A 27,401-nucleotide genomic window follows, 5' to 3' on the forward strand; every position below is an offset into this window, starting at 1 on the left:
CTAAAAAGATTGGATATTACTGGCTTATAGCTCTCATTTATCAGCAAAATATGAAAATTTTGAAAAATATAAAATCTAGCCATTAGTAAGGTCTATCTCCAGAATGAATTGGAACACACAGATCCCCTTGCAAGACAGAGAGCAGGAATAAAGAGAAACAGTGTAATCTTTATATTAGCATATATATTAATTTACATCAATATAAAACGCTTTATATTAATCTTCATACTAGGCAAGAAAGATATTCTTAAACATTGACTTGCACCAGTTTAAGAAAAAAAAGGACTTTATTATACAGAACAAAAATCTGCAACTCAGATGGAATCAAATGAAAAAGTGCCTGTAAATTACAGGACAACCCATTACCAAACCACTTATACATAATAAGTACAGCTAAAATAAATTTGGAAAGCAGAAATGAAACACTGGCAAATGTCAATGTTTCCAGTGAAATTCCAATTCCAGGTTTTGCAGGAGCAAGAATATGTGAAATCAGTGATAAAACCCACATTTTGGCACTAAGGTTTTAAAAATACAATTTCAAGTTCAAAAACTATCTTTCCCCCTATCAGGACACCTGAAACAGAAGTACCCAGCATGGAATATTAGCATACAGTAGTTACTTCAAGAAAATTTTCATCATTAGAATTAACCTAATTTGTTCCTTCTCCGAGAGTTTATTATCTTTCCAGGAACAAACTCAAGGGGGGGGAAGTCTCTTACAAAATCCTGTGACATATTTGAATCTTCAAATACATTTAATTCCAAAAATGAGGGCTTGGGGTGACTCTTCTTTATGGACCAAGAGGGGAAGGCTTCAGGTTTTCGGGAAACTGACACAAAGCAAAATTGATTGTGATGGGAGGATTAGATGGTAAGAACTGTAGAAAAGTGCTAGGAGCCATGGAAAGCATGGCATATCTTTTTTGGCAAGGGGACATGGGGGCTGGGCCTCACAGGATAATGGCATGCTGGGCATACTATAGGAAGGAGACAATATTCAGGCTGCACCTGACAGGGGAGTTGTTGAAGAACTGCAAGGGAAACAATGGCTATTTGAGATCACATTTTTATGTAGAACATGTGCAAATCTAGAATGGATTTGTGTAATGTACACAATCATTAGAGAAGGCTTGAACAAACATAGCCAAACACAGTCCCCCAGGTATCCTGATCAATCACCCTGCCACAATTCTGCTCACACCCCATTGCCAGCAATGAGATACCCAACAAAGAGTTAAGCGAGCATTGCTTCTAAGTTTGCAAAAATCACCAATCTTCCCTAGCCAGTGGATTGAATACAATTGCACTTGATTTAACTAAAAACATTAGGAATCGTAACTTTTTCAAGTCCACCCTTTGTGACATGTGAATTGTTTTCCACAAGCAAGAACTCTTCTTCTAAAGCACTATACTATTCCCAAGCTAGATACTTGAAGTTTCAATCAACAGCTGCAAAAACAAAAAGGCACTGACCCTGCTTCACAGATTCATGCACACGGTAGGCTGCACACACACTACTGTGTGCAAGCTTCTCTTGCAGATGGCTGATGCTGCCAGCTGCGATAGCGCCAATCTTCTATGGGGGAACACAGAGGGGCTTCATTCCCTCCATGTGCTTCCCCAGATGCTTGAGTGCAGCATCTTTTTGAGTATGTGGATTACTGGACACTGTCTGCAAGACACTTGCTTTTGTGTACAGGTCACTCTTGTCTGGCAGGGGGACAGGGGCTGTTCATTATTCTCTGCTTCTTTCTCCCCCAGATCACCTAAAACGTAGCTAAAACTTACGAGATGTAGCTGTAATATTGAATAGTTCTTTGGGAAATTGTTAAAGAGCTTTAGTTTGACCTAAATATTTTTTAACAAACAGAATGTGCTGCAATAAAAGATACTTAAATGGCTCAAAACTTCAACTGGCCAGCAATGACCCCAGTGCAGATGTTTTCCTAGGTTTACCAACATGCGTGTCATTCTCTTCTACAGAGACCCAAGTAAAACATCCTCCTTCTGAGAATGGTATCCAATTCCAAAGGTGACGATCAAGGACCCTGCCAGAAGAATGAAGCACTAGAACATTCTGAGGAACACCACCTGCAAGAAATGTCCTGGGAACCATTTCCTCTTTCACTCCATTTTGGATCTTTCAAAATGTGTGATCATTCTTTCCTGTAAGATTAAACAGACCAACCACAATGAGAATCGACACATAACTTTTTTTTTTCTTTTTAAAAAGGTTGCATTATTGTCATGCAGAAGTTCATCCTTAAATGCACAAATGTGATTTAAGTAAAAGCTTCTTCTCTGAACAAGTACCAAGACCAAATTCTCACTCACTACAAATGCTTGTTTATGAGTTGATGGTATATATTACACTGGTCTACAAAACCAAAATCAAAAAAACACTTTTTTTTACATTGCCAAGAATGTTTGAATGGATTTAGGATATTTTTGGGATGCCGAGTCCAAAAATGGCATCGATTTTGCTCAACTGGTTCTAGTTTGGGGGGTACAGCATAACCACCTCATATACCGATTCAAACAGCTTCCTCGTGAGGAAATTGATACCACGGCTTCATGAGGAAGCTGCTTGAATCAGTATATAAGCTGCTTGAATTGGCATATTTTACACACACACCCCAATCATACCCCAAAACTAGAGCCAATCAGGCAAAACCTATGCCATTTTTTGATTTAGCACCCCAAATATACCCCATAATAGGTCTAAGTTTTAAGACAAAATGTGTGTAGGCCTGTGTTATCACGCTAAGAATTACTTCTCTCATCATTCAGAAATCTGTGTCAGGTCACAGGAGTGGCTTCCTGTTGCTTCGACATTCAACACAAGCTCCTTACCATTAAAGCCCTTTATGGCCTTGCCCCGCCCTACTTTTTTGCCCTAATCTCCTAATATATCCCTGCCTGTGACCTTCATTCCTCAATATCTACTAAAAACACATAAAGCCTTGGCTCAACTCCTTAGTCCTCATTCCCAAACAAAACAAAAACTATATGAAACTACAGTTGCTTACATTCAACTTTTGTCATTGTCACCTATTCTCATGCTAGGTTGTTTGCTATCCTTGTCTTTTCTTCCTGTGCTATCTCCCCCCACCCCACTGTCAACATTTAGATGTTAAGGTCCCTTGGATAGGAACATATTTTGTTGGTTTTTTGTTTTTTGCTAAGGTGAATCTGTAACTCACCATGTACATTGATGACACACTATACTTAATAAACAACGGGTGCAATCCAAACCCCTTATGTCAGTGCTTTCCAGCACTGGCATAGAGGTGCCAATGGGACATGTGCTGCATCCTGCAGTTGGGTGTCACTCATGGAGGCCTTCTCAAAGTAAGAGAATGTTTGTTCCCTTACCTCAGACTGCATTGCCCTTAGTGCTGGAAAGCACTGACATAAGGGGTTAGGATTGCGCCCAACTACAGTTATATATCTTATAGACTGTGACACACATAAACAATCATACTCAACACTTGCACAGAACTTAATATGATGTTTCTATCTAGTATTCCTTCCAACACAAACGTAGCATTGATTTCAACAGTTCTCTTAGAACTGCACAATTCTTCTGCTCACAGAACTGTCTCCATAAACAGCCATTCAAATTTGCTGTACCAGATAGGTGAGACAAAAAGGCTCCCTCCGCTGGCTCAACCAGCATCAGTGCTACCCAGTCGTATGACTTTCTCCCCTCCCAGCACCATCTCATGCAGCAGCCATTATTCCTGAACTTATATATTTTCCTCTTCCTTTCCTTTTTTGTATCATGTCATTTTAAAATTTCAACCCATTATTTTAAATGGCAATTGCCTTGATTGTTTCAACAGCAAGATGATCCATAAATACAGGAAATAAACTCAACAGATGAAATATTCAGATTGTAGTTCAATGCACTGATTTAAGGCAGATATGTCAAAAAATCTTTGAATTATATTTATCAGTGCTTCCCTTGTGCCTTCTTTAGTTCCCTGATGCACTGCTTGGAATGTTTTAGAGCATTTAAGGGGCTGAAATCATTTCCTTCACTGTTAGCTCATGACTTCCCTAACGTGTCACAGGACTTGAATTGTTGCTAGAGGCTGGCTTACTGACCTCATCTGAATCCAGAAGCGCTGGGAGAGCACTGCATTGGTTAGGAGAAAAGAAACAAATACACATATACAGCATTAATAAGAAGAATGAATGCTGGCAATTAATAATACTCGTGGGGAAACATTGTGTATACACAGAATCGACAATTACTTAATGAAGGCTGCAATCCTAACCACACTTTCCTGAGAGTAAGCCCCATTGAACAAAATGGGACTTACTTCTGAGTAGACCTGGTTAGGATTGTGCCCGAAGCTTCAGAACACAAGCAAAAGCACAAAATTAGGAAACATCTGTATATTTGCTTAAGAGAAGAAGAAAAACGAAAGTAGCCATGATCTGGTCAGGAGGATCACAGCTAAAGCACCCCATTATGCATAATCAGTGCAGCTGGTTACAAGCCAGATTCACCTTGTACATAAAAGACTAGTAGTAGGAACCCACATGTAGCATTCAAACATTCTACACCAATCCTAGAATGCAACTAGTAGCACCTCTTATTCTAGAAATAATCATTATTTTTAGTAGTTAACTTTCAGTGCATGCCCTCAAGATAGTCAAGCTACATGTACTTACACATCGGTCACTGAAGTAGGAACATTCTCTTCTACCCATTTCAGATCATCTTCCTGCTAGATTAAAAAGAAAATCCATGCAACTAAGGGATATTGGGGCTACTTGAAACTTACACATTATTTCTCACAGTATCATGCCACTAATTCCAAAGTACCAGAAAGCTAAGCTGCCCAAAATATTTTTTGTATGTAATTTTTCCCCACTGAAGCTCACATAACTACATTTGATATTTCTGTCGCTCTTAGCTTGGTTTTATTTGCATAATGTAGTGATGACGACAAAAATCGAACTTACTGCTTTGGTGGCTTTAGGATTTCCATTTGATTCTTGTTTAGAACTCCTCATTTTCATTCCCTCTGCGGGTGATATAATATAAAACTCATTCAACTAAGCCGCCAGAAAGAGAATGATTAAACATTATGAATATTTAACTGGGATGTATAACAGTGAGTTCCCAAAATTTCTACTTTTTATCATGCGCAGAGCAGGACAAAAGCCTGTGAACTGGCTTCTGGGACATGGAGGTAGAAAATCCTGAAGATAAGCAAAGCATTTGGGAACAGCACAGTGTGCAAGCAAGGTTGGGTCTCCAGGCTTAGTTCTACTCTATTCCTCTACTGACCTGCAGCAATGATGCCCCCTAGAGTCAGCCAGAGCAGAGACCTCACCAACCTTATAAGCTGCCTACGCTGAACTGAGGAGCAAAGAAAGGTCTGGCAACTAGCACAAGAAGCCTATACTAAGCATATATACTGCAGAAATTAAAGCTCCCCCTCGCTACCAAAAATGCTACCAAAAGCAGAAAGATGTTCCTCTTACCAAAGCTTTCTTTTAGCATTGGTTCCTTCTGTTCATCATCCTCCTCTTCTTCAGACAATGGTGAAAAAGCAAACCTTTTAGAAGGACATAAATGTTAAAAAATTGCAAATGGCTTTTGAAATGCATTCATTCATTTCTATGAATAGACATTCATTCTATTGTGAGTGTATGCGTGAGCATGTACATATGCACAGAAAACATCTGTCACAGGCCGCTTTGAATATTTATATTTATTCAGTGAAACAGCAGCCGCTGAATCTAAGGTTGCAATTAACTTCCTTGGGAATCAGCCCCAATGAAAACAGTGCAACCTACTTCTAAACAGACATGCACAGGATTGTGCTGCAAATTTAGATACCAGACATAACTAGGTAACAGTGTTTTTGTAATGCTTTGCAGGGTTAGATCTATACAACGTTTGTGTGGCTACTATTTTTTTTAACTTGGATTTTATTTAAACATTCTCAAGGTAGAACAACACATAAACAAAATCACAAGTAACGGATGGCCCCTGGAAAGAAAGAATCAAAATAACCTTGGCTTTCATGCCAATAAATGTTATACCTCTGGTTGTTGGCAGACGGCCTCCAAAGAACCATGATTACAAAAAGGATCATTGAAAACAACAGACGCCAGATGGCATCATCCACCCACAGCTCCTGCCAATCCTGTTAAAAGAAGAATATGCAAAACCCAAACCTATTTTATAGGAGAAACACAAACATTTTCAACAAGTAGCAAGGCACAGAGTCCATAAATTAATTGACAATTCTTACCCACCCACTGAAAAGTTTTTTTTAAAAAAAGCACCCTTCTTCATGGAAGTTTTAGCTTAATTAAATTAAATTTAAAAAGACTACTCAAACTTACCGATTGACAATCTACCAGCCTGAATTTCATAGTGGTCCAGATGATAAAGACAACAGATGCTAACGATTTTGTAAAAAAGCAAAACACATATTTGATAAAATTAGCAAATCAGACTGCAGAACTCCTCTTCAGATACTCGAAGGCAGTGGTTCTCAAACTCTCTGGGAGAGTTTGAGAGCCACTAAGTTCTTGCGAGGGCGGGAGGGGGGAGGCAGCAGTGTGACCCCCAGGATTGCGCCTCTGCCTCCTCCCTGCCTCCAGGCTGCCCCCGCCCCTTAAAGGGGCAGGGGCCAGGGCCTGCAGGGTGGGGCGTTGCAACACCCCAGTTTGAAAAGCCCTGCTCTAAGGGCACAATCCTAACCAGATCTACTCAAAAGTAAGTCCTATTTTGTTCAATGGGGCTTACTCTCAGAAAAGTGTGGTTAGGATTGCAGCCTAAATCACTTGTAGTCATGAGGGTTATGCCAAATATCAATTGATTCTGTTGGATCTCCATTTCATTGATAATGTGCAAAAGCATTTTTGAGCACTTGCTCTTTACTCTTTAAAAAAAACAAACCTGAGGAATATAAATTATTTTACAGAACCCATTCTGCTCCCCCAGTCAGTTCATCAAATGTGCTGTGATAAATAACTTTGGTATTGAGTGATAAATAACTATAAATAAATAACAATCCTATCCAATTCTCCGTGCCAATGGGGCTTGCACTGCATCCTGTGCTGGGGCAGTCACATAAAAGCCTCCTCAAGGTATGGAAACATTTGTTCCCTTACCTCAAGGCTGCACTGCAACTGTATCAGTGCTGGAAAGTTGAACAGGATTGGACCCGTTGCCACTTATTTCTGCATACTGTGATTACAAAATAGAAACCTGGTTTCATGACAGCATGGTAAGAATCAACAACTACAAAACTACAATTTATTTAAGGTACCCACTTCATTTTCCATCTATACTTCCTCTTTAATATACAGGCACCAAGCAAGGCAAACAGCATTTTGGACATACCTCATAGTACAAAGAGCCCTGAAGTGGTAAATATCCTAGAGAACACGTGATTCAAAAACCCTCTAAACTTAAAGCAGCACAGTTTAGGAAAAAATTATTGCTAACACTTACCTGCTATTGCCAAAATAAGAGTGTTGGTGAAGTGTCGGTAGAGAGAGAGCTTCACAACATTCCTTCGAAGTTTTAAGAGCTTCATGGTCTGTGTCAGACTGATGAATATGTATGGTAAGTCAAGAAAAATAAAGCTTAACAAAAAAAGCCTGGCCAAATTTACTAAGGGTATTCAGATTCTACTGTAACTCTAAACAATGCCAAAATGCCAAAAGGTCACCAAAATAAACACAGAACTCATAAAAATCAGTGATATGATTGCTGCTTTGTGGTTTAGTCACCACTTACCCTCAGAACCAATTCAAACATTTTGGTCACCACACAAAGACTGTCAAAAGTCACTTCTGTGTGGTGGCGTTTCAAAAAGGTGGGTAACGCCATCCATGGGAAATGTGCAGTGTAGTTGATCTGTGGAACTCCTTGCCACTGGATGTAGTGATGGCATCTGGCCTAGTGGATTTAAAAGGGGATTGGACAAATTTCTGGAAGAAAAATCCATCACGGGTTACAAGCCATGATGAGCATGTGCAACCCCCTGATTTTAGAAGCAGTCTACCTCAGACTGCCAGATGCAAGGGAGGGCACCAGGATGCAGGTCTCTTGTTGTTTTGTGTGCTTTCTGAAGCATCTGATGGGCCACTGTGAGATACAGAGAGCTGGACTAAATGGGCCTTTGGGCTGATCCAGCAGGGCTGTTCTTACGTTCTTATATTCTTATGTAGCAATGGCCTGGAAACTTTCCACACATTCAGAGTATCCATGTACCAACCTGTATGCAAACAATCAAAGTTCCAGCATACAACACTGACATATGGAAACAGTTTTCAGCAGCTTCCACATGAGAGTAATAAACAGATATATGCCGAAAAACCAAGTGGTTTCTTGGGAGAAATTGAGGTTCTCGCTACTACGGATGTAACACGCAGACAATCTTTCAAATTGTGGTGATTCTGTTGAGGCCGTGGCCAACTTCTAGACTAGGGAAATTACCAAGGCCATTAACAAGATCAATCCTGAGCAACCTTTTCCAAGTCAAGTCAACTTCCTGGTTTTCTGAGGTGATGAAGCAGCTGGGATGATGGCTAAGGCAACAGTGGAAGAAAACTTGAGATGAATACGATCAAACATGGACTAGAGCCCATTTGAAGACCTGTTTCACAGGGGTGATCATAGCAAAGAGGTCTCAATTTCCTGCCACCAATGCATCTGCTCAGAATCAACCAGGGGAGTTTTTCTAAGCTCAGTAGGAAGAGGCCTGTTATAGCCTGTCCCACGAGGTGTTTAAGAGAAATACTTGGTGGCCCATACAGTGTGACTACCGTGTGGGCACTGCACAGATTGAAGGCGCAATCCTACCCTGCACTGGAACAGGCAAACGAAGAGGCTTGCGCTGTATCCAGCGCAGGATAGGGGCCCAAAGTGGCTCAGCCAGAGGCAAGGGGAAACTTTTCCCCTTACCTCCGGGTAAAGCATGCTGGCCCCTATTGTTCTCCTCAGACTTGCACCACCTCCTGAGGAACGAGGGTTGGGATCCGGCATAACTGCCAGATCCCAGCCCCGCCTCCCGTTCCCCACCCACCTATCCCCGGGGCCGCTCACTGCCCGCCTTCCCCCCGCCCAGGAACACCTGGCTCCCGCCCACCCCAGAGCCTTGTGTGTGCCCAGCTGGGCTGACGCGAGGCTCATGGAGTAAGCCGCCATGGAGGCTGGAGAGGTGCGTGGACACAGCTTACTTCAGAGAGGCGCAAACATGCTTTACAGCACATTTGCAACCCTCCTATGCTGGCGCAAAGGGACTTGCGCCAGCACACAGGCACCTCTGGATTGCGCCCAAAGTCATTCACATCCATTCCAACTTGGAATCCATATAAAACAAACTGGAGGATGTAGCTTTTTCCTGTTGTTATGGTTACCTTTCAGTTTGTTCAACCTGATGAACGAGGTGGAGCGCTCACTGGTATGAGACCAGCTTCCTGTGACCCAACCATTGCCCATTCTGGCTAACTAAAGCAGCCAGAGCAGGGCTAGCCAAATAGACCAAGAGGGCAGTAAATGCCTTTGTGAGGGCTTATCTGAAAGGGTGGTAGTAAGACCATAGTATGTAAGACCATATCTGAAAAAGTCCTGTCTTGGTCCTACTGCACTGGATAATTACTGGCCAGATTTCTTGGTAAGGTGCTTGAGTGGATGATAATGGCCCAACTCTAAGGAGTTCAACCAGACTTAGGGCACAATCCTACCCTGCGCTGGAACAGACAAGCCAGGAGGCTTGCGCTGTATCAAGCGCAGGATAGGGGTCAAAAGTTGCTCAGCCAGAGGCAAGGTTAAACTTTCCCCCTTACCTCTGGGAAAGGCGTCCCTTCCCTTATGTGTCTCCTCAGACTTGCACCACCTCTTGAGGTGGCACAAGTCTGAGGAGAGCAGAGTGGCTTGAAGCTGCTCCGTTCTCCCCAGGGAACAGGGGTTGGGATCTGGCATAACTGCCAGATCCCAAACCTGCCTCCTGCTTCTTGCTCACCTGCCCACTGTCCACCCACCGCCCACCCAGGAACTCCTCCCACCTGCCTCCTCCCCACCCCCTCCCTGCCTACCTCAGAGCCTTGCATCGGCCTTGTTCCAGCCTCCGCAGAACGTACCGGCCTAGCCAACTTCTGAGGAGGCGCAAACGTGCCTTACGGCTCCCTTGCACCTGCCCAAGTCAAGGGCTGGATTTCGCCCTTACTCCCTAGTTACCATCCTTCATGCTTAGCCTTCAAGTGCAACCCTAGGCATGTCTGCTCAGAAGTAAATCCCATTGCATTTGATGGGGCTTACTACCCCATCAATAGTATATAATTGGTGTATAATAGGATTCCAGCCTTTAAAGAATTATGTTTGTGGAGAGAAAAAGGCAGTAACTGAATCTAGCAAAACATCTGCAACAGAATACCATCCACCACGAAAACCCAGCTCCAAAGAAATTAGCACTCCACCAAATAAGCCAGTGAAGAAGGATATCCACCAACAGAGGGCAGTATCCAGGAAAGCCAGTGGAATAAAAGCCAAGGAGGCAAGATCACTCTGTGCCTAGAGAGACAAAGAGAAAAAGGCATTGAGATCAAGACAGATGAGAAGCAAGATACAAGACTTAGACACCCAGACAACAAGTTATACTACTGTCAGAAGAATGAACGCAGAACCCCAAAGGTGTAAATATGACTTTCATTTGTTCAGTGAAACAAGAGAATCACCAGCAGGAGAAAAGCTCAAAGATACTCATCCTGATCACTTAAGTTCATAATATTAAAATAATTTCTGGATCCATAACTGCATTTGAAGCTTCAGGCTCCATTACTTTTCATCCATTCTGGCTGGTAAGAAAGTTATTCATAATAGCCTGCAGGACAAACATCAGCAGGACTATTCGTTAAACTCAGTTCTGCACAAACTTGTACAAAGTGAAGGTGTAAATCTTGTACAAAGATGGACAGATGGACAGATGGCCTAAAAAAACTGAGGGTCAGAAACGTTTTTCCCAAACTTTATGGTGGTTAGATATGAATTTGGGGTGCTGATTCCAAAAATGGCATCCGTTTTGCCCTATCACATCTAGTTTTGGAGATATAGTATAGCCTCATTAGTGAATGGTTCAAGTAGCTTCCTCATGAGGAAGCCATGGTGTAGGCTTCCTCATGAGGAAGCTGCTTGAACCATTCACTAAAGAGGCTATGCCATGTCTCCAAAACTAGACGTGATAGAGCAAAACAGATGCCATTTTTTGAATCAGCACCCCAAATATACCCAGGAATTGGTGTAACATTTAAGGAAGGAAAATGTGTGTTGGCCTGTGTTATTAGTGCAAAGAGGTGTGACAAGCTGAACTCTATTCTGATGTCATTCCTGTGCAAGATGAAGAACTTCTTATTATCCCAGGCCTTTAAAACTGCCACTGACTGAAGCTATAATGGCTGTTTCTCTACTGCTGCATTTATTATTGTTTCTTATTTTTATTGTTTTATACCAGACTCTGATTTGCAAACTTTGTGAGCCACCGTAAGAGCATATAGGAGTTGAGGACTGGATTACACTTCTATTAAATAAATAACGTAACTTATGTAGGAAGATGAGCTTGTAAAAATATGTATGGGGTACAGCTTTTCTGGATTTATTTGCAAACGCATTAGGGGACCAAACTCCAGAAAAATAAAATCTAACATTAACTTGAGAGGCCTTCCTGTGCATCTCCCCATGACATGGCATGGTGCTTTCATATGACCTCATCATAATGTAGAGTCTGCTGCCAAATCACAGCGCAGATTCTACTGCAGACACCCAAAAATGTTCAGATGACACTGAGCAATCTGAGTTCAATTTCTTGCCCTTATCTGGCTTCAGAAAACTAGTGCAGGCACAGAGAAAATGTATTTTTTATACAAAGAAAATCATGCAAAAATATATTCCACTATAAACTACACTGTACAATTACACTGTACAACATGCAATTAGTCTGTGGTACTCCTTGCCACAGGATGTGGTGATGGCATCTACCCTGGATAACTTTAAAAGGGGACTGGATAAATTTCTGAAGGAAATGTCCATCACAGGTTACAAGCTCTGATGGGCATGTGCAACTTCCTGGTTTTAGAAGTAGGCCATCTCAGAATGCCAGATGCAAGGGAGTTCACCAGGATGCAGGTCTCTTGTTGTCTTGTGTGCTCCCTGAGGCATCTGGTGGGCCACTATGAGATACAGGAAGTTGGACTAGACGGGCCTTTGGCCTGATCCAGTGGGGCTCTTCTTATGTTCTTATTCACAACAGATACAACCCAGGCTACATAAAACATTCTTAAATCTCATTTAAATCAATGGAATTTTTGCACCAGCTAAGAGCTGTATAGAGTGATGTTTAAATTTCTCTGGTGCATTGGATACTCACTCTCATTGCACTAGCAAGTGTTGTCATTCATTCTAATTCAATCACAAGCTGGTTTCACAGTGCCGAATACTACAAACACCTAGAATAAATGGGCAGGGCTAACCCTTAGGGGTGATAGATGGGAAACTTAGCTGGCTGTTCACTCCCTTCAAATATGAATTTATAAGAAATTTCTCAGCCACATAAATCTTTTCACTAAGCATCCATGTCGTATGTTGCAGTTTTTCATAAACTGTGCAACTACTGAAAGGATATCCAATAAATAATACAGGAGTCAGTGATTGCCAGCCCAAAATTAGCTACCACAGCTGCAACACCATGGAAGGACTGAAAAAGTACCAAGAAAAAGAGTGTCATTTTACAAAAAAAAAAAAAAAGAGAGAGAGAGAGAGAGAGAGAGAGAGAGAGAGAGAGAGAGAGAGATTTAAAAAATATTCCTGATCCTATTAAAAAGGGATCAACACAGAAGTGAGAAGCTATGGCCATTAAGGTTACAATCCTACACATGCTCATCTGGGAGTAAGTTCCATTGAACTCAACAGGACTTACTTCTGAATACAGGCATAGGATTGCACTGTAAACAGCTGCTCTCAATAGTGGGAAGAACAAGCCATCCAAGTACAAACCTTCTTCAGCCAAAGCCACATGCTCCCAAAGTTCTGCAGCTTTTATTAGTCCATGTGTGGTGTTGTATGTAAAACAAGTTCTTTCCAGGAAGCCATGACCATTTGAGACTTTTGTAGTATCCTATACTTTCATATTACCAAAATAATTTCCAATACCAAATAACTATCTTTTCATAAACATACATTTCTTTCATAAAATAATGTATGTCGACACTAATGCATCACAGACACCTGCTAAAATTCGCTGGGAAAGTATGTCATGTCCTGTAAAATGACTGCAGATAAAGCACACTTCTACAGGCTATCTCACTTTCATTCCACACAACGAGGGTCTGTATTATCTATTATTTGTGTCTGTTTGCCTTTCAAGGTCCCCATTTTAGAGGTGCAACTACGTTTCTGCACATGGAGTTGTAAGACTTAACAGCTGCACAACACATCATTAGAAAAAACAAAAAAGTGTGAATCAGATGGAACTGAGGATAACTCACTTGGTGAACACCAGTGGCATAGCTAGAGAGGGTGCAAAGCACCAAGTTTTGCAGGGATCCTCACTGCAGCGTGCAAGCAGCCCTTCCCCTTCGGAGAGAGGCATTCGCCTCCATTTTGCTCCCCTCCATTTTGCCCAGAATGGCTCCAAGGGGGAGGGGCCACTTGCATGCCCCTCACATTCTAGGGTGAGGCTCCCTAGAAAACTTAGTGCTTTGCATCCTCTCTAGCTATGCCACTAGTGAACACTTCGTCATTTGAACACATGCACACACAATAGAAGCAATGTAGAAAAGAGAAACAAAATTGGGTTCACCAACGAAAGTTAATAATGAAGTCAGAATTAATCTACACAGAATGTTAAAGCAGATTATATCACCAGTAAAAAACCTCTCTTTTCTAGTGAAAAAAAGTTCAGTTCAGATGAACAGTGAATTCACTCAAATCAAAAACTTCCATTACTACCTATACAGTGGTTCTCAAACTGATGGGTTGCGAACCACCAGCTGGAGAACCACTGCCCCTTTCCCTTTAAGGGACAGAGGAAGGGGGAGGCAGTGACGCACTCCTCAGGACTGCACCTCCGCAGGGGAAGAGAAGGCTTTGTTTTAATGTTCCTTAGCTGCTGCTGGGGTCCAGGGGATGTGGGGAGTCCTGCAGAGCCCTCTGGAGGGTGTCCCACAGCTCGTAGAAAGTTTAAAAAGTGATCAGAACCCTCTTATGGGTTGCAACTGTGAAACCAGAAGTGGGTCACAATCACTTTTTTTTTTACTTTGTACAAGCTGCAGGGAGACCTGCAGAGGGTTCCATAGGGCTCCCTATACCTCCCGGACCCCGACAGAAGGGATGTCAAAGTGAGCTTGAAAATCAGTGACTTATTATATAGTGCAGACTTGCAATATGCTAAAGTTATCAACTACTATGAATACAAGACACGTAACATTCCAATATCTGATTACTAACCCCTGTGACTCTAAGGACACCTTCCATGCCAGAAAACAATAAATAGAGGGCTCCGGCCACAATTACTTTGTGAAGAGTTACTCCAAGGCGAGGTCTGCAATGGGAATAAAGAAAGAAATTTAAAACAAAGTCAAAGCATACTTCAGCCTAGCAAATGACATGAAGCACAAATCCCAAGTCTTCTAACAAATTCATTGCCCATCTAGATCAGGGGTGCCCAAACTCTGGCCTGGGGGCCACTTGCAGCCCTATCAATCCAGCCCACGGGGAGTCCCCAGTCTCCAATGAGCCTCTGGCCCTCCAGAGACTTGCTGGAGCCTCTGCTGTCCTGACAAAACTGCTCTCAGCATGAGAACGACTGTTCGACCTCTCACCTGAGCTGTGGGATGACGGCTCCTTCCACTTCTTGATGTTTCACATCTGTGATGCAGCAGTGGCAGCGAAGGAAAGGCTGGGCTTGCTTTGTGCAAGGCCTTTTATAGGCCTTGAGCTACTGCAAGACCTTCATTCATTCATATAAATTCCATCTCTAACAAATTCATTTATGTAAATTTATTCAAATTTTGAATGTAAAGTAATTCTTTTTTTTCCCCGGCCCCCAACACAGCGACAGAAAGATGATGTGGCCCTCCTGCCAAAATGTTTGGACACCCCTGATCTAGATAATGGGTCTCCATTGATGTTCTCAAGGACGCTATGAGCAATATCAGTTGCAGATCCTTCCAACTGCAGGCCTGAGACTCAGACTTGCAACATACACAAGAACAAATCATTGCAGGCTTTGTGTGACTTAGGGCTCAATTTTATCCAACTTTCTATTGCTGATGCAGCCACAGTGCAACCCTGAAGCAAGGGATTGCATGTGCAATCCCTTACCTTGTGGAGGCCTCCATGAATGTCCCCCCATCCCAGGATGCAGCACTATCTGCAAGTCATGTAAAAAAAAACCTACCATTATGCCAACCAGTATGCCACTCCCTGTACCCTCCAGAGGCAACAGGAGCTGCGTTCCACTTGCATCAGGAAGATCTTCTGACCACACACATCCACCCGCATCCTCTGCAGGCCTCAGAATGGCCATTTTGGCAAAAAAAAAAAAAGTAACTTCTGGTTTTTTGTTTTTTTTCCATAAAACTGGAAGTTACATTTTTATGCCTTTAAAAGGCATAGGAGAGCTGGGCCTCATGTGCAAGGCCTCTGTGGGTCTCAGAAGACCCTCGCCTCCCCTTGCCTCTGGAGGGAAGAGGGGGTGTCCCCGGTTTCCAGGGTTTTAACCAACTACAAGGGGTTCCAGAATGGAACCCCTGAGGATACCAGAGCGCACCTGTATAAAACAGGTTGCATCAAAATGGGTAGAGAGAACCCAGCAACATCCAACTCCTTCAATGACACTGATTTAGAACATGGAAAATTTCAGAAAGGCTGGTACTCACTTGACTATTCCATATCCCAGACTCACTATAATGACAAGAGTTCGAGCGAGTGAACGTTTCAGTGCTGAAAGCAGCTCAGCCAGTATCAGCGCTCCTTTAACTGTCAACAAACAACACCACAAAACAGCCGGGTCACTAAACATAATTCTCAGTAGTTGAAGTTGTATGGAGTTACAACAAAAGTTCCAACTGATTTTACTACACCAGATAATTGCAACAAAACTGGCAATTCATTCACCAGATGCCAAATAATAAAGCAAAAGTCTTAAATACAAAATGGTATTTTGAAATATTTCAAAAAGATGATTCAAGATATACTCTTTTAGTGCTTCCTCGTGAGACATCCCTCTGTAGAATGACCGCAATCCTAAGTATACATGTTAAAAAGCAAGCTCCATGAAACAAAGCCTTCAGTCTGATTTCCAGGGAGTAAATTTCTGAATTCAGTGGGACTTAGGCCCAAATCCCAACCCACTTTCCAGCACTGGCATAGCTGTGCTAGTGGGACATGTGCTGCATCCTGCAGTTGGGTGTCACTTACGGAGGCCTCCTCGAAGTAAGGGAATGCTTGTTCCCTTACCTCGGAGCTGCATATATTGGTGCTGGAAAGTGGGTTAGGATTGCGCCCTTACTCTATCTGTCATACCTGGGCTTTCTTAAAGTGAAAATTGGGAGGAACTCACCTCCTCCCTCCAGCAGCTTGCCACCTAATTGCTCTGCTGCCTCCCCCCAGTCAGTGGCATAGCTAAGGCATCTATCTGCTATCTGGGATCAAAGAAGATCTGTAGCCCCCCCCAGACAAAATCAAATTAATTAAGTCAATAAATAAAAAGTGTGTCCCTGATAGGTAAAAGACACTGTGCTGGGGTGAAGAGGGACGGTTATTCTCCCCTTGCTAAATTTAAGAAGGGCACCAATTGAAAAAGTGCCTTTTACTCAGTTAGCAGGGGTAACTGTATTATGATACATGGAAATGAGAGCTGACTCATATTAACACCTTATTGGTTTCATGCTATATCATAATAACATGTCATTGCCACATGTCAATAACATGATAATATGACACTGACTCCCAGAACAATCAGTCTCATGGGTCAGTTTTGAGTTAAGAAAATCCACTTTTTGTTCCATAAGGCAATTGTATTTTCATTTTCTGCTTAATTGGCCATAACTTTTGATAGAATACAGATATGCCAGTGCTGTTTGTTTCATTGCATTCTGCATTAAATTACCTTTCCAATGATATATAACATGATGGTATTGTTCATACATACCAAGATTTTCACAATTGTGGTCACTTGTGTCAAGCTCGGCTTGTTGCCCCCCTAAAGCTTGCTGCCTGGTGCAACTGCTACCCTCTGCACTCCCTTAGCTACACCACTGACAGTAAACAATGTTTTGATTGTATTTTCTACACTACCATTTGCTACTATCACTAATGTTGATGACAGCTTATTATCTATGACCTGTTTCTTTCAAATAAATATTATTTAAATGTTATTCCCACATACCAGATTCTCCTTTGTAGCGGATATTCTGGAATTCTGCATAGAAAACGGCTTTTTCTAACATTCCTAGTAAGATAACGGCACCAATCCAGAACTGGATCCTCAGGAGGTCCCTCCAGTAGCAGATTGACCATGTAAGCCACAGAACTCCAAATAATACATATACGATGCACATCACCATGAAAAACTGTTACATAGAGACAAAAGAAAATTGGAAACTAATAGTTTCAACCAGCATTTCCATAGCTGCTTATAGGGATCTTTTCCTCCTAGATTTTCTTGCTTTAACAACTTTTCATAGTACAAATACTTCTGCGGGAAGTAAAAACCTGTCTTTCAAGGTAGAAGATTTGATCTTTAAAATAAATTTTAGGAAGAAAATTTCAAATCACTAAGACAGTGGTTCTCACACATTTAGCACCAGGACCCACTTTTTAGAATGAGGATCTGTCAGGACTCACCAGAAGTGATGTCATGAAGTGACATCATCAAGCAGGAAAAATTTTTTACCATCCTAGGCTGCAGTCCTACCCACACAAACCCAGGAGTAAGTCCCATTTACTAGCATTGTAAAAAGAATATACATAGTAGCTTGTTAAAAGTACAGGTCTGTAAAATTTCCCTAAATGCAGTCACATCCCATGGTAGCATCAAGCCTAATATATTAAAAATACTGAAATGAATGGGGGGAGCCCCTGAAATTGGCTCACGACCCACCTAGTGGGTCCCGACCTACAGTTTGAGAAACACTGCACTAAGAGATTTCAGGAACTTTAACTCAAATAGAATCTGCTTCTCAGTTTTGTAGCAGAAGATTCCACCAACAAATACTTTAAGGTATTCTTCTAAAAAAATCTCCCGTTTCTACCAGGAAACACTTGAACTCGAGAAGAAACAAAGTCGCACCCTCCCACAAAAGAACGATCTAAAAAACCAACAATATATTCTTGTTTGCACAAGAAAATGGAAGATCGGTGCAATTATGCTGTGGCAATCAAAGTGCTGTTATCATTGGTTTCAGCCTCCCGCTGCAGTTCCCTGCTGTACTCCCTAATCTCCAGTGCAGTTTCAGCTACAGCATCCTACTGATTTTGGCTCCAACCTCAACCTTTATCTGGACTCCACAACCTTGGCAGGCCAAAACTGCCAAATGTACTAAAAATTATATTGCATATTGACATACTAATTATTTAACTCTGCAGAACAAGGAATGTAATTTAAGTGATAGTGATGGTTACAAGAAGCAGTTGTTGCTGCTTTCAATCACTCATCTTTCCTCTCTTCTCTAGAAAGCTCCACCCAATTGCTTGCCCTCCCTCACTACCTGGGTAACAAGGACTGGCCCCAGTGACAGACTTGGATGCCTGGATTAACCACTTCCTCCCCATTCCATTCTCCAGTTTCCTGAGCCTGGTCTTGATAAACAGGAGTCCAAGGGGGAAACAGTCATCTGGACTTGTGAAGAAGCCTTTCATTGCCAGTAAGCTATCAAGACTATTTATCTGCATATGCTTGAAAATCAATTACTAGTATTTTCTATCAGATAATTAAATGAACTTACAATCATGAGAGGATAATCTGCAAGAGAAAGATACTCATAGGGACCCACCACTTCCACGATCACTGTCAAAACACAACCAAAGACAAGAGCAAGGAATCAGAACTGCTGACACAGAACTGCAAGTACAACTCCTTCATTCCAACATCAGTCATGTTGTCATGTGAATGCAATTCTTATGCCAGTTATCATGTCATTTGATGTGTCTCTCTTCTGCTTTCCATTCCATAATAGTAACGCATTTGTGATGCATACCAGTGTAAAGGTCCAATCCTATCCAACTTTCCAGCACCAGAGTGCAGCCAGAATGCAGCCCTGAGGTAAGGGAACAAATGTTCCCACACCTTGAGAAGGCCTCTAGGACTGCCTCCCCACCATAAGATGTAGTGCACGCCCCATTGGCACAGCTGCATCGGCACTGGAAAATTGGATACGATTTGGCCCTAAGAGTTTTTCTTATCAACTCAGAAAAAATACCAAAATAATAAGTTGGATCCTAAACTTTTCTTGTGTGAATGAAAAATTGTTGTATTCACATTAATGATAAATTGCATAAACGATAAATGAACAATCGCATCCTACCCCACCGTATGAATACAACAAGGATGCGATTTTCAATTTATCCCCCTTTATATTCTTCTGCACCCCAAAAATTCCTATCGAGGTTTGCAGAGGCACAAGATCAGGATGTTATGCAGTACAGGAAACTACTGTACTATGCAGTAGAAAAGCAAGGTAAGAAAAATGGGCACTTTTTCTTGCTTGAACAGAAGCGCCTGCCATTCACACAAGGAATACTTTGAATCCAATCCAGTGTCATCTAGGCTATTTATTTAGACAAAACTGTGTATCCCACAAAACTGTGTATCCCACTCTATTAGCATAGCTTTTCAGAGGGCTAAGAAAACTATCACATCACTTAATATAGTGAAACAAGGGTAAATAGAATAATGAAAACAATAGCATAGCTAAATATAAACATAGCAACAAAATAAAATCAAACTTGGGTCACTGCTAAAACAGCCTGGGAAAATCAAAACAGCTTTACCTGGCAAAACTTAAAGGGAAGTGCCAGGTAAGGAACACCGGGAGAGCTTTCCACTGAAGGGGTGCCACAACAGAGAAGGCTCTCTCATCTATCGTGGTTCATATAACTTCAGAAGGTGGTAGGCACTTGGAAAAGGGTCTCTAATAATGAGCCGATTGTATGGACTGGAATATGTGAAATCCACTTTTTCCCTCCCACTATCTCCCCAAATATCAGATGTAACAGTGTGACTCCTTATCCACAGGGGTTCCATTCTGGAACCCCCATGAGGACAGGTTAAACTGTGGATATGGGCAAATGCCCATCCCCACAGTCTGAATGCTCTGGAGGGACATCTGAGCCCTGCCAAGGCTGTGAAGATCCACCAGTGGCTTCAGCGGGCCTCAAAAAGGCTGTTTTCAGTTGAAAACTGTCACTTCCGGCTCTCAGCTGGAAACAGCCATTCTGAGGCCTGCTGAGGCCACAGGTGGTCGTCCTCAGCCTCTGGAGTGTGGGGGAGCAGAGGGGAGTGCTTGTATCTGCAGATACCTGAAACCGAAGATATGGGATCTGTGGACATGGAGGCCCCCCTGTATATGAATGCAAAAAACAAGGACCTGCAAGTAACAAAGCAAGCTGATATCAAGTAACCACTATTATGCTGAAACTAAACACGTGTCTGCTAATATTTTGCCCTTAAAAAAGACCTTACAAGTTGTGACCCCACCAAGCAGAATACAGCATGCCTGGTATGCGTGGTAGCCCACCAAGGCTTCAATAAACCTTCGGGTTTTTTGCTGCTTGCCTAGGACTTTAAAAAACACAGTCAAGTGCTTGGTAGGTCACAGTGGGCAGAGCTCAGCCTGTGAGACAAAAGTTTTGTAGCTCTCTTAGGAATATGAACAGTAAAACTGAAATTACAAAACTGATTTTTGGTTTCACGGTTGTTTCAGAGGCCACCAACATATGAAAGTACCCCTTGGAGTTCTCATATGAGAACATATGAGAATAACATTGGATGTTTGTGTAGGCAGAGGCATAGCTAGAGAGGACACAAAGTGCTAAATTTTGCAGGGAGCCTCACTGCAGCGTGCAAGCAGCTCCTCTCCCTCCCCTTCAGAGCCATTTTGGGAGGTGGGAACAAAATGGAGGCACTGTGTGCAAGCATTGATCAGGAGAGCATACCTCACTTTCTCCCTGTTCATATCAAACTTTAGGAACAGGATAATATGCTAAAGCAGTGGTTCTCAAACTGGTAGGTCACAATCCACCAGTTTGTGTAAAGGTTCCCCTAACCTTTTAAGGGGTGGGGGAAGGGGAGAGGCAGTGACATGAACCTCAGGATCGCATCGCTAAGGGGGGTGAGAGGGGGTGCTTGCACTTTTAAGTAGGTAGGGCTGTTGGAGGCTGCAGAAGATGCGGGGAGCCCTGCGCAGCCCTCCGTAGCACTCCCTGAGGCTTCCGTTTTGCAGGAGGTGCTTTGCACCCGCTTTAACTGAATGTTCCAAGCTTCAGGGAGCCATGCGGAGGGCTGCGCAGGGCTCCCGCACCTCCTGCAGCCTCACTTACTTAAAAGTAAGTGAAAGCACCCCCCCTCGCCCCCCGTTAGTGATGCAATCCTGGGGATCACGTCACTGCCCTAGCCCCTGCCCCGCAAAGACTTACTGAGGGAGTAAAGCTCCCTAAAAGTTTGAGAACCACTGTGCTAAAATATTTTCCACCGAGGAGGGTAGCAGTCAATTAATTAACAGAACATCTCAGAATCCTTCTGGTCTCTGCTTCCTAGAGTGCAATCAGTCATATTCTGCATACTGTGACCCAGAGGCCCACTCCCAAAATTACCACAGATGCAATCCTGAAGATCAAGCGTCATCTAACTCAGTTCCTGATGCATGAATACGCAAAATAAAATTACAAAATAAATGAACTGTTATGGCTTACTGGTGATGCCAGTTTCCTGTGGATTTGAGGAAGTTGAAACGGTCTGCAATGCATCATTTGTGTTCCGTTTAACTTTCTCATTGGTCTGTGCAAACTGGACAATAAATATATAAGGCCCATCTTGCCAGGTTTTCATCACAGCATTCTTTTCCTGAAAAAAAAAAACATATTTGCAGAGCAAGTCAGGTGCAATCAAAACAAGCATCTCAATCCTATTTCACATCCTCTTGACTGCCAACTCAAGCGACAGATAGTCCTCCAATAAAGATCTTGTTGGCAACCTTCAGTCTCGAAAGACTATGGTATCGCGCTCTGAATGGTGGTTCTGGCACAGCGTCAAGTGTGGCTGAAAAGGCCGATTCAGCAGTGACAATCCCTACCACGCTGGGAGCAAGTGTAGTCTGTCCCTGGTCGGTCTGCCTGGCCATGGGCCTACTTTCTTTGCCTCTTTGCCTCAGTCTGTTGGCAAAGTGTCTCTACAAACTGGGAAAGGCCATGCTGCACAGCCTGCCTCCAAGCAGAACGCTCAGAGGCCAAGTTTTCCCATCTGTTGAGGTTCATTCCTAAGGTTTTCAGATTCCTCTTGCAGATATCCTTGTATTGCAGCTGTGGTCTACCCATAGGGCGCTTTCCCTGCACAAGTTCTCCATAGAGGAGATCCTTTGGGATCCGGCCATCATCCATTCTCACGACATGACCAAGCCAACGCAGGCGTCTCTGTTTCAGCAGTGTATACACGCTGGGGATTCCAGCTCGTTCTAGGACTGTGTTGTTTGGAACTTTGTCCTGCCAGGTGATGCCGAGAATGCGTCGGAGGCAGCGCATGTGGAAAGCGTTCAGTTTCCTCTCCTGTTGTGAGCGAAGAGTCCATGACTCGCTGCAGTACAGAAGTGTACTCAGGACGCAAGCTCTGTAGACCTGGATCTTGGTATGTTCCGTCAGCTTCTTGTTGGACCAGACTCTCTTTGCGAGTCTGGAAAACGTGGTAGCTGCTCTGCCGATGCGTCTGTTTAGCTCAGTATCGAGAGGAAGAGCGTCAGAGATTGTTGAGCCAAGGTACACAAAGTCATGCACAGTTCGTGCACAGAGATTGAAATGCAGGGAGGTGAGCCCACATCCTGAACCATAACCTGTGTTTTCTTCAGGGTGATTGTCAGTCCAAAGTCTTGGCAGGCCTTGCTAAAACAGTTCATGAGCTGCTGGAGATCTTTGGCAGAGTGGGCGGTGACAGCTGCATCATCGGCAAAGAGGAAGTCACGCAGACATTTCAGCTGGACTTTGGACTTTGATCTCAGTCTGGAGAGGTTGAAGAGCTTTCCGTCTGATCTGTTCCAGAAATAGATGCCTTCTGTTGCAGTTCCAAAGCCCTGCTTTGTTGTGCCGACGCCGTACGGCGAAGTTGGAGTGTTCTCTCCAGTGCGCGAGGCCTAGGTAAAGTGGGTATGGAGGACAGACTGTTACCCATGCAGCAAATCCCCCCTCTCCACGCTGCTGGAATGGTCCAATGGAAAGGCAGAAGCCAATACGGTTGGTTCCAGCGGCGTCACAGGAGTTGTCAGAGCGTGACTGTGTTCAGTTGCAAACTGCCTGAGGGACTCTAGCTCCTGATTTTGCCTCAAGGTTGACTCCTGAAGCCTTTTCCACAACTGGATATAGCCACAAGGCAGTGGAGGTTTGAGGTCAGAGTTTCCTTCTCTTAGATGAGCTGCCTTCCCAGGCTGACGAGCCTCATCTACCCGGTGGCTGTTTAGTCCCCTCTTACGACAAGTACAGCCAAACTGGGGTTGTGGAGGGAGAGGATTGCAGAGGGAGGAGCAAATTGTGGGAAATGGAGGACTGAGGGGGAGGGCTGGACCACGGTGGATAGAGAAAGCAGAGGGAGGAGAGGACCATTACTCCAGTAAAACATTTATTTATTTGAACTACTTAAAAAACAATATACCCCACTACATTCTGAAGATTTGAGACAGGCAAAAACCAGTCATAGTCAATGTACCTATCATGGTGTCAAGCAGAAGTCCTCAAACACTACCTTCTGGAACCTGCCCTCCAGGAAGGATGAGAGCCAATGCAATGCAATAGCCCCAGTCCCTATCCCAGATAGGCATCCCAGAAGAATATCCTGACTGATAGTATCCAGTGTCTCTGAGAGATCCAGTAGAACCAACAGGGACCCACAACATACATCACCCACTTGATCAACCAAAGCTGTGTCCGTCCCAAATCAGGCTGAAAGCCAGACTGGAAAAGGTCAGAAAAGGAACCCAACAAGTGCTCCAAAACAACATAGTTTGTGCTAATCTAGTATGAATGCTATAAAATCAAAGTTAAATTTTTCTTTATCTTAATTGGAGGAAAGCGAACACAGAATTTACCAGCAGCACAACCAATTCAAGCAGCACTCCAACAGAGGAAAGGACAAGAACCCAAGTCGTTCTCCCCTTTATTTTCCATATACTTCCTCTCTCATACTTACATTATTCTCTATTACAGTAGTCTGATTTGTTCCATTCTCCCTTGTCTCCTTTAAAACCTTAAAGACAAAAGTAGGCTTGATTAAAACCCAGAAGAATATTTTTCAAATGAAAATTTCCACATACTAATAAAAAAAAATAATACCTCAGGCTTTGAGAGGACTTCTGGGTGGACAAATTCTTTGTAAAAAACCTAAAAATAAAGTGAGGAATATTTTTTACATATGAACATGGCACATATAGCACAGTGACTGGGAGGCAAAGGGTTCCCATAATATGGTCCCAATCCATATGACATACACACAATGGGTGCCATTTATGCTTTAAAAAATATCACACACAGAGCATGAGACTAGGTGTTTAACACAGTGTTTAGTTTGGCCCTTAGAAGTAAACCAAAAGGACCCAAGGCTCATCTGCTCAGCTAAGAACATAAGAACAGCCCAACTGGATCAGGCCATAAGCCCATCTAGTCCAGCTTCCTGTATCTCACAGCAGCCCACCAAATGCCCCAGGGAGCACACCAGATAACAAGAGACCTCATTCTGGTGCCCTCCCTTGCATCTGGCATTCTGACATAACCCATTTCTAAAATCAGGAAGTTGCACATACACATCTTGGCTTGTAACCTGTAATGGATTTTTCCTCCAGAAACTTGTCCCATCCCCTTTTAAAGGCATCCAGGCCAGACTCCATCACCACATCCTGTGACAAGGTGTTCCATAGACCAACCACACACTGAGTAAAGAAATATTTTCTTTTGTCTGTTCTAACTCTCCCAACACTCAATTTTAGTGGATGTCCCCTGGTTCTGGTGTTATGTGAGAGTGTAAAGAGCATCTCTCTGTGTGGCACTGAACTGTCAGACACCCACGAAGACAGGAGCCTTTGCAAATATTGATGAACAGTGCATCCATAATATGAGCCTGCACAGTCAACACCTTTTTTTCCTCAGCTTTATTCCAACAGTGCACACAAACTGAAAAACTTTTCAATTCTGACTGTGTATCCGTCTGTCCTTCCCCAAAAAAGGATGTAAAAGAAGTATATCAATGCTGCTCTCTCTTCTCACCCTCAAAACTTACAAGCCAAGTCCGTCCTACAGATGTCATACTCCAACCATGGGCCACTCAGTACTAGAATTCAGTACTAGAATTCCCACAGCACAATTCTGCACATGTTTACTCAGATGTAAGTCCTACCAAGTTCAGTGAAGTTTACTCCCAAGTAAGTGAGCACAGGATTGTAGCCAAACTCCTCTTTCCTGAAGAGCTCATATCAATCAGTATTTTGCATGGTCTTGTAAAGGAAGCAAGTGTCACAACTTCTTTCAACCTCTCTGTTCCAAGGCACAAGCCAGTTGGGAGGAATAGTGTAGGCACACTTGCCCAGTGCCCCATCCCTGAGATAGACTGAGCCCACACCTGCCTCATTCTGACCTGTCACAGGCTCTGCAGTACCTGAGGTGTGAAGAGCTTAGAACAGTTGGAGAAGAACAGCGAAGACATAGCATAGTATCCTGTCCAACCGGGCTGTTTTTCGGTAGTGCCTTGAAAATAATTTGTTACCTCGTCATCCTGTAAGAAACAGAACGTGACTTTTTGGTTTCTAAGAAAACTGGGAATAAAAAGGTAAAACTGCTTCTCACCAAGGCATCTTTACATTCTTAAAGGGCATCTATCACTCATCTACAATCTCAAGGTGTGAAGAATATTTCCTTCAAAAGTGAAATTCTTGCCCAAGATACTATGCAAAGTACACAGAAAAAACATGTCCCTTTTACTATTTTTGAACAAGTAACAAATGCTTCAGTATTAGCCAAGCACAAGGCAAAATGAACATTTTGCTTTTCTACACAATGCGGCATCAAGTAAATGAAGAAAGGTAGCAGTCGAACCCCCCCATGGGGGACAGGGGAGGCTGCAGTGGTAATTCCAGAACGACAGAGGCAGGAAAGACTCTGCTGTGCCCACTTCAAGTTCCCCCACCAATGTGCATATGAAGACATGCACTGGAGGGAAAAGAATAAGGAAGAGGTGCAGGGCTACTTTGGCCACGCCACATGCTTCACTGGGTTGAAACATTATTACATTTGTCATATGTTCCTCAATCGTATGCTTAGATGATTTCCAAAAAGCAACTTCCCAGATAAAAATTAAGGCGGTGCAGTCACAATAGCATTTGTACAACATCAACAACTAAATTCTGGAAGCCATAGTGACACGTGCAGAAGTCAAAGCAGCAATTTTCAACCAGTGTGCCATGGTACATTGGTGTGCAGCAAATTATCTGCAAGTGTGCTGCAGGATTTCGGGGGGTTGTCATTTATTAGGGAGATGTGAGCCCCACACCGGCAGTGTGGTGTGCCTTGTCAATTATCAAAGAAATGACGGTGTGCCTGGACAATTGTAGCACCTTGTCAGTGTGTCATGAGATGAAAACAGTTGAAAATCACTGGGTTAAAGATTACAGGTTCTATCCTATCCAAGCTTCCAGCACTGACACAGCTGCAATGCAGTCTCAAGCTAAGAGAACAAACATTACCATACCTTGAAGAGGCCTCCATGAAGGTCCACCACAGGATGCAGCGCAAGCCCTATTGGCACAGCTGCACCAATGCCAGAAAGTTGGATTGGACTGGACCCTCAAGTCCTGATTTTGTCTTGCTCATGTCCCATAAGATTACGAACAACAAAAACTGAGCAATTTTGTAAAGAAATTTTGGCTGCAATCCTAACCAACTTTTCAGCGCTGGCATAGCTGTGCCAGTGGGGCATGTGCTGCATTCTGCAGTTGGGGGGCAGTCACAGAGGCCTCCTCAAGGAAAGGCAATGTTTGCTCCCTTACTTCGGAATTGCATTGCCCTGACCTTGGTGCTAGAAAGTTGGTTAGAATTGCGCCCTTTGTTGTGCAATGAGGTAAAGAAATACATTACATGTTAACTAAGGCGCAGTCTGAAATACACTATTGGGTAC

General features: G+C 43.1%; 1 protein-coding gene across 1 annotated transcript in view; it reads right to left on the reverse strand.

Annotated features, from left to right (window-relative positions):
- Positions 1-268: 268 nt before the first annotated feature.
- TMEM87A (transmembrane protein 87A) overlaps positions 269-27,401 on the reverse strand; it is a 33,880-nt gene continuing 6,747 nt past the window's right edge. Inside the window, exons 4-20 of the mRNA XM_066618443.1 lie at positions 25,887-26,003; positions 24,572-24,619; positions 24,429-24,485; positions 21,953-22,103; positions 18,988-19,049; positions 17,430-17,613; positions 15,919-16,018; positions 14,486-14,579; positions 10,486-10,558; positions 7,493-7,597; positions 6,376-6,434; positions 6,070-6,173; positions 5,506-5,579; positions 4,981-5,042; positions 4,687-4,739; positions 4,114-4,144; positions 269-2,169 (exon numbers count right to left, since the gene is read on the reverse strand). Coding sequence (XP_066474540.1) covers positions 2,128-2,169; positions 4,114-4,144; positions 4,687-4,739; positions 4,981-5,042; positions 5,506-5,579; positions 6,070-6,173; positions 6,376-6,434; positions 7,493-7,597; positions 10,486-10,558; positions 14,486-14,579; positions 15,919-16,018; positions 17,430-17,613; positions 18,988-19,049; positions 21,953-22,103; positions 24,429-24,485; positions 24,572-24,619; positions 25,887-26,003 — 1,416 coding nt within the window. The 3' untranslated portion in view covers positions 269-2,127. The remainder of the gene's footprint in view (positions 2,170-4,113; positions 4,145-4,686; positions 4,740-4,980; positions 5,043-5,505; positions 5,580-6,069; positions 6,174-6,375; positions 6,435-7,492; positions 7,598-10,485; positions 10,559-14,485; positions 14,580-15,918; positions 16,019-17,429; positions 17,614-18,987; positions 19,050-21,952; positions 22,104-24,428; positions 24,486-24,571; positions 24,620-25,886; positions 26,004-27,401) is intronic.

The sequence above is a fragment of the Tiliqua scincoides genome, chromosome 1 (genome assembly GCF_035046505.1).
Source record: "Tiliqua scincoides isolate rTilSci1 chromosome 1, rTilSci1.hap2, whole genome shotgun sequence".
In the NCBI taxonomy this organism is placed as follows: domain Eukaryota; kingdom Metazoa; phylum Chordata; class Lepidosauria; order Squamata; family Scincidae; genus Tiliqua; species Tiliqua scincoides.